This window comes from Bos mutus, chromosome 8 (genome assembly GCF_027580195.1).
Source record: "Bos mutus isolate GX-2022 chromosome 8, NWIPB_WYAK_1.1, whole genome shotgun sequence".
Lineage (NCBI taxonomy): Eukaryota > Metazoa > Chordata > Mammalia > Artiodactyla > Bovidae > Bos > Bos mutus.
This window is the reverse complement of record NC_091624.1, coordinates 30,625,766-30,642,092: the sequence shown is the minus strand read 5'-3', so window position 1 is coordinate 30,642,092 and position 16,327 is coordinate 30,625,766. Positions and strand designations below refer to the sequence as shown.

The 16,327-nt window shown below is 43.5% G+C and overlaps 1 protein-coding gene across 1 annotated transcript in view; it reads right to left on the bottom strand.

The window, feature by feature from the left end:
- Window positions 1-16,327, bottom strand: part of PTCH1 (patched 1) — a 62,065-nt gene that overhangs the window by 31,034 nt on the left and 14,704 nt on the right. The window contains 10 exon segments of the mRNA XM_005895843.2: window positions 263-388; window positions 887-985; window positions 1,658-1,813; window positions 2,239-2,370; window positions 3,201-3,348; window positions 4,165-4,286; window positions 4,576-4,774; window positions 6,485-6,576; window positions 6,670-6,739; window positions 9,774-9,963. Of these exon segments, the coding sequence (XP_005895905.2) occupies window positions 263-388; window positions 887-985; window positions 1,658-1,813; window positions 2,239-2,370; window positions 3,201-3,348; window positions 4,165-4,286; window positions 4,576-4,774; window positions 6,485-6,576; window positions 6,670-6,739; window positions 9,774-9,963 (1,334 nt within the window).

Sequence of the window (16,327 nt, the reverse complement as noted above, 5' to 3'; positions counted from 1 at the left end):
GCAGTAGGTTATGAGGATGCCCAGGCCTCAGGGCTTTGGAGCTACAGGGCTTGAAAGGAAAAGAAAGAACCCTAGAACTTTGTCTCACAGGGAGTGCCAGCATCACTGTTTAAAGAAGCATCCACCCCAGAAGAGAGAGCCCCAAACACTGGCCTGCTTCTTTACTTCATGGTGGTAGAACCGTAAGCACATCAGTGGAGAAAAGGAGACGTGGGAGGCTCACTGTGAGCAGTGCTCACAGACCCGGTCCCTGGAGACGCACCTGCAGGGAGAACGCCCGCAGAGCGGGAATTGGGATCAACGCGGCCATGAAGAAGGCTGTGACGTTGCTGATGGAGGTAAGGGCCACGCTGGCTCCCGTGCGCTTGAGGCACTCCCCGGTCCTGTCCTGAGAAAGAGAAACCACAGTGCTGGGAGCTGCAAAGTGGGGCCTCAGACCACATGTTGTCTGAACAATTAACAATTCAAAATAAGTGGCAAAACAAGAGAACTAGTATTTTACAATGCTTATGTGAGGGGACATTTCTGCCTTTCTCTCTAACACCAACACTGAAAACCTATCTATAGGCACATGTTGTTCATGGTCATTTCTACCCAAAGCACAACGCTGCAAGATAATGATTTAAGTAAATTTTTAATATGATTAAAAAGGGGCAAGGAGAAATGAGAATAAGGTGACCAAAAAACTCAAAAAGACAAATGTGCACACTGGAACAAGTGTCCTAAGATTCTTATAACTTACTTATCTACAGGCAGTAATGTATCTTCTGACTTGGGACTAAAATAGTTACTGGGCCAGACTGAGAAAAGGGAAAGGACAAACACTCAAGGAACACAGAGGGATTTCTGCTTTCCTCAACGCTTTCTTCTTTTGTTTTTGTATTACCTCAAAAGGAATTCTTTTATTCTGTCCCGTTTCACTAAATGCATGCGCCAGAAGAAAGACATCATCCACACCAACGCCAAGAGCGAGAAACGGCAAAACCTGCAGTGGAAACACAGCACAGTGACATTAGACAAATGAGGGCCAACGCTGGGAATCCTAAAGCTATTTAAAACACTGCCACCAGCACCCCTAATAGTTGCCCAATGGACAGCTTTCATGCACTCACGTGAAAAATCTACTTTTATCTGATAGTTAAATCCCCATATGTAGAAGTTGTAGCTCACAGTAGATCTTGTACATTCCTAAGTTCCATGTATAATAATTTTTTTAAGTTAATAAATGAAACAGAATCTAACTCATTTAAAGCAGTGGTTCTCAGAGCATGAGCCCTAGACCAGCACTGATAGGAGCTGGCTAGCTGCCCCCACCCTAGATGGGCTGCATTAGAAACTCTGGCGATGGGGCCCAGCGATTAGGTTGCACAAGCCCTCCAGGTGATGCTAATGCACATTCAAGATTAAGACCCACTGCTCGAATGCATGATATAAATTCTACTAATAAATGAGGCATCTCTGACTAATCAACAAGCCCATTCGGACCTGCCCACTGTCAAGTGGTCCATTGAGAGACAGCACTCTCTGAGGAATGGGGCATCCAAGCGAAAAAGGACTGGAAGACCCTTGAGGTGACACGGACACACAGGAGGCCGACTAGGCCAAGCCTGGAGAGGGGCGTTTGTCAACAACAGCGGATGGATAGCTCCTTTGGTACCTGAGTTGTTGCAGCGTTAAAGGAAATCCCGATCAGCGAGCACAGGCCCAATCCTGCAGCCACTGACAGCGCAACCAACAGGACGCCAGCCAGCCCCACGGCACCCTGGGACCTGGAGCAGTCCCAGCGCAGCATGGTTAAACAGGCATAGGCAAGCTGCGAGCAGAACAGTTGGGGCAGGGGCAGGGGAGGTGAGGGAATGACGGGGGATCGGAGGGTGGGGAGAGGGAGGGGGAGACACAAAACAAAAGCCAAACATTAGAATGTGTAGAGATTCTAATGTTTTCCCCCACCCATCACCCCAAATCAAAAGGTAGAACTTATTACATCCCAACAACAACGAAAATTTACATTACAGACATCACACGAAATGGTACAAGTCAAAGATGGGCAACCGCAAATGGTACTAAATGCTTCACATGACCACTTTTTAAACCGTTATGAAGCTGAGCTCTCACTGTCTTGGATGCACGTGTGTGTTAAGAGCAGTTAAAAAGCAGGGGCAGTCATGAAGAGGTAGAAACTGAAAAACAAAACCAACCCCCTCCTCCCCTGAAGAAGTGAACTGACTGTTTTGTTACCATCAGTAAATAGCCGCTGGCCACTCGGATGACGCTGACATCAGAGAAGGACTTGAGGATGTCATCCAGGGTCGTCGTGGTAAAGGAAAGCACCTTCTGAGTGGAGTTCTGAGCAACACTCTGATGAACCACCTGTGGTCACAATGCAAGGACAAATTCCCAGATGGGATTTAAGCTGCAATGAGCTTCAAGAGCACGGACTTCAAGTGACATGTCCCCTTTGCCTAACCCCCACTACTTTTGGATGCCTTAAAAAGAGTTCTACACGATTGGTATTTGGACTTGGATTAATATGAAATGACCTGGGCCCAAGACACTGAAGGCTATTGCTAATCAAGTGAGAACGTGGAGCTGCAGTAAGCTGGTGAGCCTCTGTAATTGAAGTTCACTCTGAGAGCTCTATTTACTCTGCGTCTGAGACTGCTATTCTCCTCTCCATAACTCTACAACTGATCTGCGGGTCCATCAGTTCCCCACTAATCCAAAACAACTCATTCTTATGGGCACTCCTCCCGCCCCCTTTCATTTGCTGGCCACTTTTAAAAGGTCACATGCAGCTCAGTGGAGGTCACTGCTTGGGAAACAAAGGCCAGCTCCTGTCACATGACCTAACCAAGGGGACTGCAGCTGTGAACAGATTCTATGCCTTGCTAATGTTTTCCAGATACCTTTTCTTGCTAACCAAGTGTTTTTTTAAACTCTGTTATGCTTCAGCTCTGGGGTTCACAACTGGTTCCTCACAATGTTTCAGGGCATTGCAGTTAGAATTAGCATCACCCAGTTAGGAAGATTTTCAGTAGAGAAAAGGAAAAAGGTCTCATCCCACCAGATTCCCAGAATTACAATCTACTATGAAAATAAATGCGAGTGTAAACAATGTTTTAAAAACATGAAAAGGAAGTACTCAGTAACTAAAGGGTCTGTACTAAGATTCAAAGGGCATCAGAACACCAGCCATTTACCTCCACGTACGTCCTTTGCCAAGCCTCCAGGATGGCTGCTGCCTTGTCCTCGTTCCAGTTGATGTGCGAGACATACTCATAACCCTTGAAGTGTTCATACATTTGCTTGGGAGTCATTAACTGAAACATGGTCTGCAGAGCATGGGCACTGTGACGGGGTGGAAAAGCCACAACATGAGCATCCCCAGGGAGTAGCTCTCACTGTGCAAAATCCCCACCCAGCACCCTTGACTCACCACAGCCATCCTGTCCTACGTGAGCACATGTTTCCATTAAAATGGGACCTGGATGGTTATTTTATTTAATAGATTGATGTACCATATTAAAGGTGTAACCTTACAAACCTTTTACAGATATACCCCCAAATTAAATTAATAGGCAATTTCCTTTCTCAGTTTCTATCCAACGCAACAGGAAGGGTAGGGGAGTAGATAGCTTGACCAGATATGCTGGGCTCAGCGTTGCATGCTTGCTTGTGCAGAAACCCCAGACGACGGCTCTCTCGAGGGAGAAATCTCAGACGGAGTGCCTGACACTTGACGGAGCAGAGTCCACAAGTGCACAGAGGATAATTCTCATCTAGCCGTCAGTTGTTGGTCTTTCCTTTTAACAGTCTGTGACAGAGTTCAGCTCGTATCACTTAACTCCACATGGTACGACCAATCCCTCTTGCCTACTTTATATTCTCCCCAATTTTCTACGTAGTAGGTAGATCTTCTAAAACTCTACAATCACTCACTATGGTCTTGATGAAAATCAGAAACCTATTTTTGAAAAGTTCCCCAGAAGGTGATTTTTGAGCTGGTCTGGTCACTAATATTTTCTAATATTCGAATACACCAGACAGCTAGCTAGGATAACAGTTAAGAATTAATACAAACACACTTGCAGATGTCAGAAGAGAAGTGGTTTCTGAGGAGAGGACAGAGAATAGGCGGCTTGGATCTTCTGTGTGGTGGATTACCTGACAAGCTTCCCAGTGCTGTTCTTGACTGTGCCACCCACAATCAGTTCCTCCTGCCAGTGCATATACTTTCTGGATAATCCATGACACCCACCATTCAAAACAAGGGCCATATCAAGAGGCTAAAATAAAAAGACAGCCACATAATTACAGGAATTAGTAGGCAGGTCACATGCCTTGTTAAAATCCAGTGCATTAAGGGCTTGTTTGTTTCAGTGAGAACATTAATAACAAGGCTAATGAGAGGCGTATGGCAAATCTTACAGCAAAATTTAGCTCTTTAAACAAACCTAGTTCCACAGACCAAAAAAGTTGAGAGCAAAATCTTAAAAACAAGAGAACTAAAAATGGGGGCAAATATCAAGTTTTTCTCCCTTCCTCTCCTGAGGAGAATGCAATGGCTGTACTTACTTTGGTTGCATTTTTGTTGGGGGCTGTGGCAGGACAGTCTGGATCAGCTGGATTGAGGCAGGGCCGGTCCATGTAACCATGACCAACTTCAGCCTTATTCAGCATTTCCTCCCAGCTATCCACTTGATAGTTTATTTTCTTTAACTCTTCTAGGAATTCCAAAGGGTCAAAGTTTGTCCACTGCAAAGGAGGCTTACCTCTGTGAAAGAAATTAGGAGGTGAGACAATGAAAAAGAGGCTTCTAAGCCCTGAGTAAAATAACCAGACTGAATCCAGATTACATCTGGATTGTATGATGCTTTGGGGGGGATACAACTATAATTCTGGGACCCTGGAACAAAAATGAAATGCTCCTTTTCAGTATGCTGCTATGCTGTGCTTAGTCACTCAGTCGTGTCCAACTCTTTATGATCCTATGGACTGCAGCCCTCCAGGCTCCTTTGTCTATGGAGATTCTCCAGGCAAGAATACTGGAGTGGGTTGCCATGCCCTCCTCCAGGGGATCTTCCCAACCCAGGGATGGAACCCAGGTATCTCGCATTGCAGGTGGATTCTTTATGGGCGGAGCCACCAGGGAAGCCCAAGAACACTGGAGTGGGTGGCCTATCCCCTTTCCAGGTGAATTTCCCAACCCAGGAATTGAACCGGGGTCTCTTGCATTGCAGGCGGATGCTTTACCAGCTAAGCTACCAGGGAATCCTCCTTTCCAGTATGCCTATATGCAAACTATATCAGGAAAATAATTCATGAATGGACATGGCATGCAGAAAGCTTATAAATTAACAAAAACATTAAAGAATCTTTACTTGCTTATACAGGATATTTAATACCTAAAAACAAAATTAGCCAAATGGGTGCTCTGAAGCAGAAGACTAAGACCCAAAATTAAGTGGGGAGGGAATGTGGGGAGGAAATCACAAAGTCAAATTAGCACTTGCCAGCCTAATAAATGCTTTGTAAATGTCATCAATAAAAATATTTGATCTCCATTACCTTTAATAATCCCATACTTATGAGTGTTCTCTGACAGCCCAGCAGTCAACCCCACAAGACCCCTGCTGCCTCTGCCATCACCGCCATGAAGGACACTTCCCTCCACACTCACTTTTGAATTTGTGCTGTTGACAGACCAGAAAGGCTTTTGGCTGCCTGTTATGTGGTTCAAACCACACTGTAGCTGCTCAACCAGGCTGAAGTCATTATTCAGAATCTCCCAACCAGAAAACATAAAACCCCTTATTTCCCATCTAAAACTGTACACTGAAGGTCAGGGTATGGCCACTGCAAATTGCTTTTGCAGATATGTGCAAGCTAGAAGAGAAACAATAACCCAGGCACTAACTCTTGCATAATTAACTGAAAATGTCTACATTAATTAACAATTATTCCTTAAATGATGTGGTATACATAATATTCAACTGCTAAACTGTGAAGCCTCTCTTACCATGGCCTTCAAAGATAGTAGGTTTCTCTCTTAAATGTCATTAATGTGATCCAAAGAAAGGTTAGCATTTCACTTAACAGGAAGACCTTAACCTTTAACATGAACCCACTAATAAATTCTCTCCTTAAAAAATAAGCTAAACCTATGTAAATGCTAGGTCTGCAAAACTGCAAACATTTTAAAGAGTTAAAAATCACACATACTCTGAAATAATTTGCATTTTATTTGCATATAAATAGGCTGGTAAAAGTGAATGAAATTTAATGATGCCTACAGAACTTTTTTTGAAAAGAGGAAAAACATTCTGCCCTCTCCCCCAGCTATTCACTCAAAACATGCACATGGAATTTCAATGTTTTTATTTTTTGTTCAAAACTAAAATAGAATAAGCAATGATAAAGTAACATGAGAAAGATTATAGGGTTTAGAAATCACAGAGATCAGAAAATAAGATCACACACTTACAGTAGGTATGCCGTCCCAGACTGTAACTTCGCCCCTTCCCAGAAGCAGTCCAAAGGTGTAATAATTAAACAAGGGTAAAGATACTCTATTATCTGTCAAAGTTGAAAAGAACAGGCCATGCATTATGCTAACGTATACTACTGGGCTATTTGAGAATTTTTTGCAAACAAAAAGAAAGTATATACCTGATCCATGTAACCTGTTTCTGTGATAAGTTCTCCAGATTTATAACACAAATGTTCCAATTTCCACTGCCTATAAAATAAAAAGCAGAGACAAATACTTCTTGTAATAAAGGAAATCTGTGCAAAATCAGAACTACAGAATGTACAGAAAGAACTCCAATTTTGATCACTTTTCAGTATCTGTCAAAATGAGCAGAGCTTTCCCAAACAGATTCAACAAGCTTACTTTAATGAATAGATAATACACAACTGTAATTAACATGTGGGGTGTTTATGTAAATGAATGCTACCAAAGTACTTGAAAAGTCTTGTTTTCTTAAGTGTTCTCCCAATAATCTTGTTTACACCATTAACCTGCTTTTCCACATACATTAAACAACTTTAGGGCAGATAATTCAGAGCTGAATTATCAGAAAATCAAAATAGGTGGGGACTAAATTAGTGAAGTTCATCAATTGGATGAGCAAGCTCCGGAAGTAGATGATGGACAGAGAAGCCTGTCATGCTGCAGTCCATGGTGTCGTAGAGAGTTGGACACAACTGAGCAACTGAAATGAAAATGTATTAACATTTACTGAGGTGGAGAAAATAACTACTTTTTTATTGGTAGGTAATGTCCTTATTAACAGTGTTCAAAATTAATGTTTCTCCTCTTAACCACAAATGTAAACAATATTTCCAGGTAGATTGCTTTCCCACTTTACATTCTTCTATTCTTGTCCTATAGAAATTATATTAAATATACTGATCAACAATTACCTCTATTAACTATCATCTGTCTATTATTATAGAGTTTTGTTATCCCTAAAAGAGTGCTAAATAAACCCAGACCTTCTTCCCAAGTGTATTAGGGAAATAAGTCCAATTCGAAAAAAGAGAAAACTAGGAAAGGGTAAGGATGAGAATTCCAAGTAAAGAAAAACATATATAAAACTCTGTCTAGACTGCTCTATTCCTTTGGGCTCCTTTTTCTGTCTTGTACCAGTTACCCAAAAGGACATTCTGGACTTTGCCCTCTTCCTTATGGAAACTTCCCATATGTCCCAGTGCCACATATCTCAGTGCCTCGCTGAAATGTCACCTTTCTGCTAAGCTTTCTTTGATCAGTCCCATTGAAAGTGACCCCTTTCTCTTGAAACCCAGAACAGTGCTCTCCTTGTTGACACGAGCACCTGTAGGAGAAACTGCCTGTGTTTGCTTTGTACCTGCTTCTCTGTATTGTCTTTCCTCTGCCTAACTATAGGCTGTCAGCTCCTGAGAGCTGGGCCCAACTCACCCACCACTCATCCATCTGTACATATACTTACATTTTAATTCCATACAGCACAACACATACTATCTAGCACTAGGAGGTTCTCAACATCACTTATCAACTAACTCTTACTTACACTTGCTTGAGAAGGGCATAGCTATGCTTCAAAAAATCCACTGGGCTTAGAGTCAGAAGAAAGGGTTTGAAACCTGGCACTACTATTTGACAACTATTTGAACTCGGACAGATGCTTTAATTAATCAAATCTAGTTTTTTCACCTAAAAAAAAAAATGAAATGGGTTGACCGAGGTGTTCTTTAAAGTTCAGGTCAATGCATAAAAGTTCTCTGGTTCCAGTGTTGTGTAAGATGGTGATTTCATTGTACAGATGCTCCCACCTTCTCCTTAAGTGCGTAAGGGACAAGCCCTCTTAAGGCAGGGTCCCGTTTTGTTAGGAATGCACTGGGCATGCTTACAGCAGCCCTGGGACACCAATTTCCAGGTTCTTTATGGGCCTCTACTTGCAAATTCTGCAAAACAAGCAAGCAAAACTGCTTGCTTCCCCGACAGCACTCCTTACAGACTGAGAGGGCTGTGCTGAGAAGAGTGAAGATGGGCTCTCAGGCCAAGTCTGCCTGACAACAGCACTAAAACCCCTCCTTCCCTTTTCCAGAGCCCTTCCAGACGTCCACGCACCTGATCTTCTTCTGGTAACCTCCTGAGAAGAAGAACGCACCCACGATCACAAACTTAGTTCACAGATGAGGAAACAAAGGTATGCCAAAGATAGATGACTTGTCCTGCACTGGGGCCTGAGGACTTGATCTCCAGCGGCATGGGGTTTTAGAGTCAATCCAATGACGACCATGGAACTTGGAGGTTACAGTAGGAGGGACAAGTACAGATTTTGGTTTTACCCTCCACCCTTCATTCTCTCTGGACAATGAATGTACCTACCCTGCTGCGTCCTCTCCTCTCCTGTGAAAAACTACTTGCCAAGCACTCAGTTTAGAGGTGTCTGATGATGGGGGTGGCGGGGGGAGGGGGGAGAGGATAAAGTTAGTTAAATGCCAACCCAGCAGTATTTTCAGTTCTAGGAGAAGATTCAGTTTAAATTCAGCAATCCAAGCAGTTAGTCAGTCAAGCAACTCCAAGTGCCTGCTCCCATCTAAGTGCTGAGGTACAAGAATGGATAAGATGTGGTCCCTACACTCTGATCCAAGTGTTGGGGTGTAAGAATCGATAGGATATAGTCCCTACACTCTGTTTAGATAGGTAAGAAAAACGACCAGTGGTTTCATTCCAGAACTTCCTATGCTTTTACTACATCTACAGCATTGCTAAATCAGCTACAAAGTTGAAGGGTAGTATTTTGCAAAGGTGTGTTAATCCACCTTACTCTGCCTACCTGTCCCCAGGAATTCACCACAGGAGTTCAAACTATTTTTTTGGTTGTTGTTTTTGGTAACACACACCAATTGTTAACAACTGTACTGAATACAAAGTAATGAGAAGTAAGTAACTTCTTTCTTATTCTTTGTGAATTGACAAAAATGTAACTGGTTCAGAAATATCTAAAATAGTGAAACATCTTTGGAATGGGCAGGCAGCCACCCAAATGACTGTTTGAAGGACCATACTCATTTGGTAGAGTGCCAAGATACTTACTGAAAATACATTGTAAAGTAATGTAATTCATATGTTAACTAAACTCTAGAGACAAATCAAGACTTTAAAAATCACTTCACTGGAAAACGACCTGAACTAACTAACACTCCAGGTGTATTTCCGGAGCAACTTCATTGCCTACAACAAAGGCGTCTGAAGCCAGCCGCCCTCCCCAGCACCTTACCTGTTATACATGTACACATGGACCCGGCTGGCCTGGAGCGCCGAGTCCAGGTGCTGTCGGAGCGCTTCTGTGGTCAGGACGTTAGCACCTTCTTCCTTGGGGGTCTGAATCATGAGTTGAGGATTAAACATAGCCTCTTCTCCAATCTTCTGGCGAGTATAATTTAATTCACGACTTACTCGTCCACCAACTGGTAAACACGTAGAGGTTTCAATTAGAACAGCAAAATCCCCAAATTCACATTCCATTATCTCATTAAAAGGAGCAGGGTACGTGATAAATGAGCTCTGGTCATGAAGATCTATGGCTGATGTTAGAGGAGTAACATTCACTTTATTATGATTGGCAATGTTAACTCTACCAATAACAAACATATAAAAAATACTCACTAAACCTATTAACAATGGTCCTGCCGGTCACATACGCAAACCGAATGCATGCGTGCTTTGTGCACCTTCTAACTAATACACCATATGTATAAGGGGGAGGGGGAAGGAAAACTTGAGACACCTTTTCCTTGCAGACCAGACCAAATACCCCTGTTACAATTTCTTTCACTTGTATAAACAATGTGGCCCTGCAGTGCATTTCAAGATAAATGGCTTCAATTTACACTCTTCTCCTAAATAATCTGGCAAAGGTAACAAGGAAATGTTTCTCCTTGTTGGAAAAAGAAATAAGGAAAGGTGGCAAATGTGTATTTAGCACAAAACTTGCCAGGAGAAAATAAATAATGTGATTCATGTCAGATGCACAAGGGGAAATCCCACTTGAGGGGAACCACATGGATCCGCCATGGCTGTCTTGGGAGGCCCTGGAACCTGCTCTCTCAGACTCACGTGTTCAGCATACAGAAAGTACAGGTGTCAGGTTCTGAGTCACCTGGGGGTGGGCTGCCTGTGTTCTGGAAGCTTCCCTAGTAAGTCTGAACCCCCGCCCCAGAATCTCCAGCAGGCAGCCATGGCTGGGCATGAGAAAAGCCAGCACAACAAAGCAAAGTAACGCTGTTACTAAAAACTGTTTGTCTTCTTCCTCAGGTCCTAGGTTATACTTCAATTAGGGCTTTAGAACATGCCAAGCTCAGGATGCTGCAACATATGGCAGGGAGTCTCACTTCCCCATGGGGCTGTGTGCGCAGATGGGCCATGGGCACGGATGGGCGCTGTGAGAAGAAGCGCCGAAGAGGCTGCTTTGATTCAACATGGGTAAGTAAGGGCTTTGAGGGAAGACCCACAGGGGCAGCAAACGTAAGAGAATCCTGGAGCACCCACACACTCCAGTTCCTACAGGCACTGTACGCTGAATGTTTACTGAAAAGCAGGCCTTCAGCTATCTTTCAGAAAGAACCCTCAGGGATCACCTCAGTTTTCCCATGAGGAGAAATCCCTTTTCAAGTTTAGTATTCAAGGACATAAACATTTGGTTTGAGCAACTAAATAAGTACTGGGAACAGCGGGTTGTTTAGTTCTCTTGGCATATTTTATAAACAAGAGAGCAGGATAAAAAGCAAATAATGCCCTCATTAGGAACACCAGTCCAGATTTGCAGACTGGCAGGGTCATCTGTGCAGGTTCACGCAGATGGCCAAGGCCACCGCAGAACTCTGTGAGGTGAGGTTGAACATACTATGTGTGTGTTCGAGAGAGAAGAGGAAGGGGGAGGGGAGGTTAAGTGGGAAGGGGTGGTTGGGAGAAGAGAGGCGGAGAGAGAGGGAGGGGAAGAGACAGAAAAGTAATCAGTTGGCTATAAAAACTATTTAGATGCTGTAGAAAATTTTGATAAATGCCCAGGGAATTATTGAGGCCCTAGCAATCAATGCAAAGTTAAAGACCATAGGAAAACCTAGGAAACAACTTGCAATAGAGGAAGAATTTACATAACACCACAGGCCTTCTCAGGACCCTCCACTAAAGCTGCCTGCAGGCAGGGTCTAGCTCCTTCTGGCAGGAATCTCTGCATTATTTCAACCAATTAGCTAGTGAACTAAATTGCACTCAATCCACGTTCTCCAGAGATAGAAAAGCTGTTTGAGGCCGAAAAAAAAAAAACCAATTACTAGCCTAGAGGTCACTTCAGAAAACCACAGAGTTGCACACCAAGGAGCTCCAAATAGCCTTTTTGAAAAAAAGTAAGCTCAGTCCCTTCCTTTTCTCTGGACATAAGACATCAATGCCCCACACATATCAATCATTTATATTTCTACCTGCCTCCTTAAACACTGGCATAGTACATGATTTCTCATTCTGTTTACAAAGTTGTAGTACTTGCTTTACCTTTACTGAAGCTTAAAATGTCACCTGAGTTAAAACCACGCAATAAAAACAAACAACATCAAAGCAGGACCACAGACATTCCACTTCCCCCCACCTCCATCACGCCGGCCAAGAAGCTGCCTGTAACTATAACCAATACGGTGATGCCCTGAGAGGAGTGCGCACGAAAATAAAAATCAAATGCAAGAGTCATGCTGCTAAGAACTTAAAACTCTTCTAGACCAACCTCATAGTGGATCATTTATCACAGTTGGTTTCAGAAATGATGCTATTTCCTGCAAGATAGGAATTATATAACATCATCTTTTCAGAATTTTTAAGATGTATATTTAACACCTACATTTTAATAAAGGGGTGTATTTGTCATATCTATAGGCTTAAAAACCTTTTGCTTGTCCACCTCTTTGCTCTAGTGATAAATATGAGTATTTTGTTAACGTGACAACCAGTTTTAACCAAGACTATTATCACTGGCAGATTTACCAACTAGAGGTGAAGGACTCTGAATTCTAAAGTTTTCTCAACCGGCTATGCTATGTCCTACTTTTGAGTACTGTTAAATTATTTTTCCATATTATGTGACCATATTTTACTTAATACTTCATCTTACACAAACAAACATGAATGTTTTTGAAAAACTATTCAGTAACTTTTTTAAAAGTTTAGTTGATACCCACTTGCTTTCATAAACAGTTGTACCATAAATCATTCAGCCAGTAAGCATTTGAGGGGTCAAGTGCTATGTGCTACACACTGGGGTGTGTGGTGGCTAAGACAATTCCAAGAGGCTCTCTGGCCAGTGAAGCAAACAGGCAGTACACAAGCAAACCGATGTGGTAGCTTCATGGCATGACAAGTACCAAGGAGGAAATCAAGATGGTAATGCCATGTGAGTTATTCGGTGGTGGAGAGCAGGGGAAGGGCCAATTCAGATGGAGTTGCAGGGAAGACCTAGAAGGAAGAAATGCTGATGTTGATGTGGAAGAGCTGGGGGAACAGCATTCTGGCCAGAAGAACCAGCAATCACAAAGTCCTCAGGTTTGCCTTGCCGCAGGGAGAGAAAGAAGGCAAGAGTGGCTGGAGCTTGGTGAGACCATGACCTAATCACTCACTTGGCTGCACTGGTAGACTGAGCTCCTTCTCGGGTGAACCTGTGTCATAAACCGCACAGCATTCATATGGTCTTACATTAGTATTCAGTCAAGGCACTCTGGAAGAAGCTACCAGAAACAGAAACCCCTTTGGACAGGGCAGTTTTATGGACTTACTGACTTTTGCTGCTCTAGCAAATGCCTATCCTAAAATCACAGCTCAGTGACGGTGTCCGAGATGTTCCTTGTCTTACCATCTTCATCAGCATGCACAAGTGTGAAGCTGTGGTCTCAGGAAGCCATTTCAGGTGACTGAAATTACAGGTGTGGTATGGGGGAAATGTTTTGCTCCCTTCTCTTCACCATCGTCAAGGTCAAAGTCCTTCATTACTACTTAAAAAATAATCTCATACTTGTGCAATACTGCATAGTCATTTTTGACTACTGAGCAGAATGACCCATATGTGGGGATACAACCATGTAAACATGGTTGTTACAATGTGGTGGTTTATGAATAATGTTTACCTGCTTCCCTTTGGGGGGGTTTATCTCTATTTCTTAATCCTTCTGCAAAGAACATATAAAATTAAGATTCCCATGCGACAAAAAGAGAAAAATACGAAAGCTACTTGATAGGCACCTGAATTAAAAATAAACTCAATGCAAGAATATTATGCACCTCTATCATAGTCTGAAGTCCTCTCATAATTTTTCCTTCTCCTAAACTCAACAGACAAAGCAACAAAATAACAACTGAGCTTTTTGAACAAGACTCAGGAAAACTGATACTGAGGATCCTGGGACACAAAATAAAATTTATATGCGTGTGGTGCTTTCCATTTGCAAAGCCCTTCAACACTCATTATTTACTTATCTTTAAACATTTTGCTTAGTGCTGTGCTATGCTTAGTTGCTAAGTTGTGTCTGACTCTTTGTGACCCCATGGACTGTAGCCTGCCAGGCTCCTCTGTCCATGGGATTTCCCAGGCAAGAATGCTGGAGCAGGCTGCCATTTCTTTTCTGCTTAGTGCTACCCACCCTATCAAGCTGGAGCAAGGTAGATGGATAGGCAATAGGAACAGAGATCAGAAGACCTGGGTTCTGAGTCCCAGCCTTGCCACTTGAGGAGCTGGTTTGGGATACAGTTGAGTCTCAGTAACCTTCTCTGTAACGTGGGGTAAAAATGGCACTACTGACCTCACAGGATGGTGCGAAGACTGACAGTTAGGTGGAGTTTCCCAAACCCTTAACCAGGAGCTGAGCAGACCTCCATTAATTACTCTGTCTACTGAAGGGCATATATTGTCACCCATCTTTACAGAGCAGGCAACACAGCTGCAGAGTTTGGGTGACTTGCCCAAGGTTCCCAGCTGACAGCAAAGGTGGAGTCAACCTTTAACCAACTGCCCTGCAAACCTCGGGGCTTCTGTGCACCAGCCGAGGACACGAGTTCAGGAGTGCCCAATTCCACATACCAGACCACCAATAGAGCTTTTAGAAGTACACAGGATGAATGATTGCTATCTTTATTTAAAGGACAGCAATGTTACCTCTCAGATTTTTTACCACCATCAAGGAGATAGTTTTTTTTCCATAGGACTCCAAGGGCAGCAGTGAACAGGCCCCATTTTCCTGTGGTCCCCAGAGGGGCTGTCTTAGAGGAGCAGAGTGATGAGGGCACCCTGACCTACAAAGTCTACCATTTCATTTTTCAGCAACCAGAGGCTTAAACCAGTTCTTTCAAAGAAGTGGTGTATAAAGGATCACTTCTGCAAAAAAGTTCTTGATCAAGTTAGGCTGATCCTTCCCTCCCCAAATTCAACTAAGTATAATTTTCCCAGGTGAAGAAGGGCCATTAGATAGGTGGGAAACCCTTCTGCTCAGGGGTCCATACCTCTGGGTCAGTGCCCTTCCAGTCCATGGCAGACATCAGACATTCCCTGTGATGTTCTGCTGGATCCTTCCTCAGCACAGTCTTTCGCACAGAGCTTAATAAACATCTGTGGCATTCATGCAAAAAGCTTTTGCCAAAAGCGTATTGTAATTCACATAAAGATGTTCTGAAGGACCAACCAAAGTGTTTTTCCCAATAAATTCCAAGTCCTTTCAGGGAGGAACTGTCCGCTGCCCACTCACCTCGGCTCGCACTCAGTGTGTCGGATGAATAAATGAATGAACAGCCTCAATACAGAGCCTTGGGAACAGGCAGTCATCTGTATAAGATATTAATTCTCCCCAAAGCCTCAAAAGTCAATCAGTCAAAACAAATGACCCTTTCAGCCTGAAAAGTACCCACTCAGAGTCCAATTAGGAAAATAGGGTCTGTGTATATGCAAGTGGGGCATTTGCATTTGATTAATCCCATGAATTATCTAACAGCCTCTAGACAGATTTTCTTTCCTCCCTTTAGTTGCTTCAGGTCCTCTTTTCAATCTTGCAATTGGTAATTGTGAGCATGAAAAAGTACAAATCTCTAAAAGAGTGTAACTGTAAAATTATTAGCACCAGCTCATTTTCTAAACTGGAAAAAAATGAAGATTCAGTAATTTGGGCAATGGGCTGAAAACTTCTGGGCTGTGAGTTTCAGTCACTCTTCTACCCATCTCTTTTATTCATGACCAGCCAAATGCTGCTTAAGCTTCTAGGCTGCTTTTTTTTTCCTCCTGGTGGGATTGTGCCCTTGGGTATTGCCATGGGAAAATGCTACAGTCATATAGCCCAAAGAGAATCTGTCTTCATGAACAGAGCCCAGTGCCATGAAAACAGCAAAAACAAGACAAGAGCCGGACAGACACATTGCAACGCCTCCCCAGGGACTGCGTGGGGGGACGAGGAGGGCCAAGTGCTGTGGTAGCAGCGGCTCTGAGCATGCGCCTACTACTAGCCCCCACACCAGCTGTTTGTGGTGCCATCTGTTCCCACCCGGGCTGCTTCCTCTGAATGGCTTTCCTGAAGCCGCCCGCTCGCCCTGTCGGACACGATCAGGTCAGCCCAGCGCTCTGCCCACACTGGACCTGCTGCCTGCACTGCCCCACCTCCCACCCGGTATTTCTTACAGGGCCACCAATTCCCAAGATGACACTGCGTCTGTCAGGAGGCCCATTCTTCACTGGTCGCTTGCTGCTGCGGCAAATGAGGGCTGCAGTCAACCCCACCTAAGAGGGGCCGTGTGAAGTCAAGCCTGCAGAGC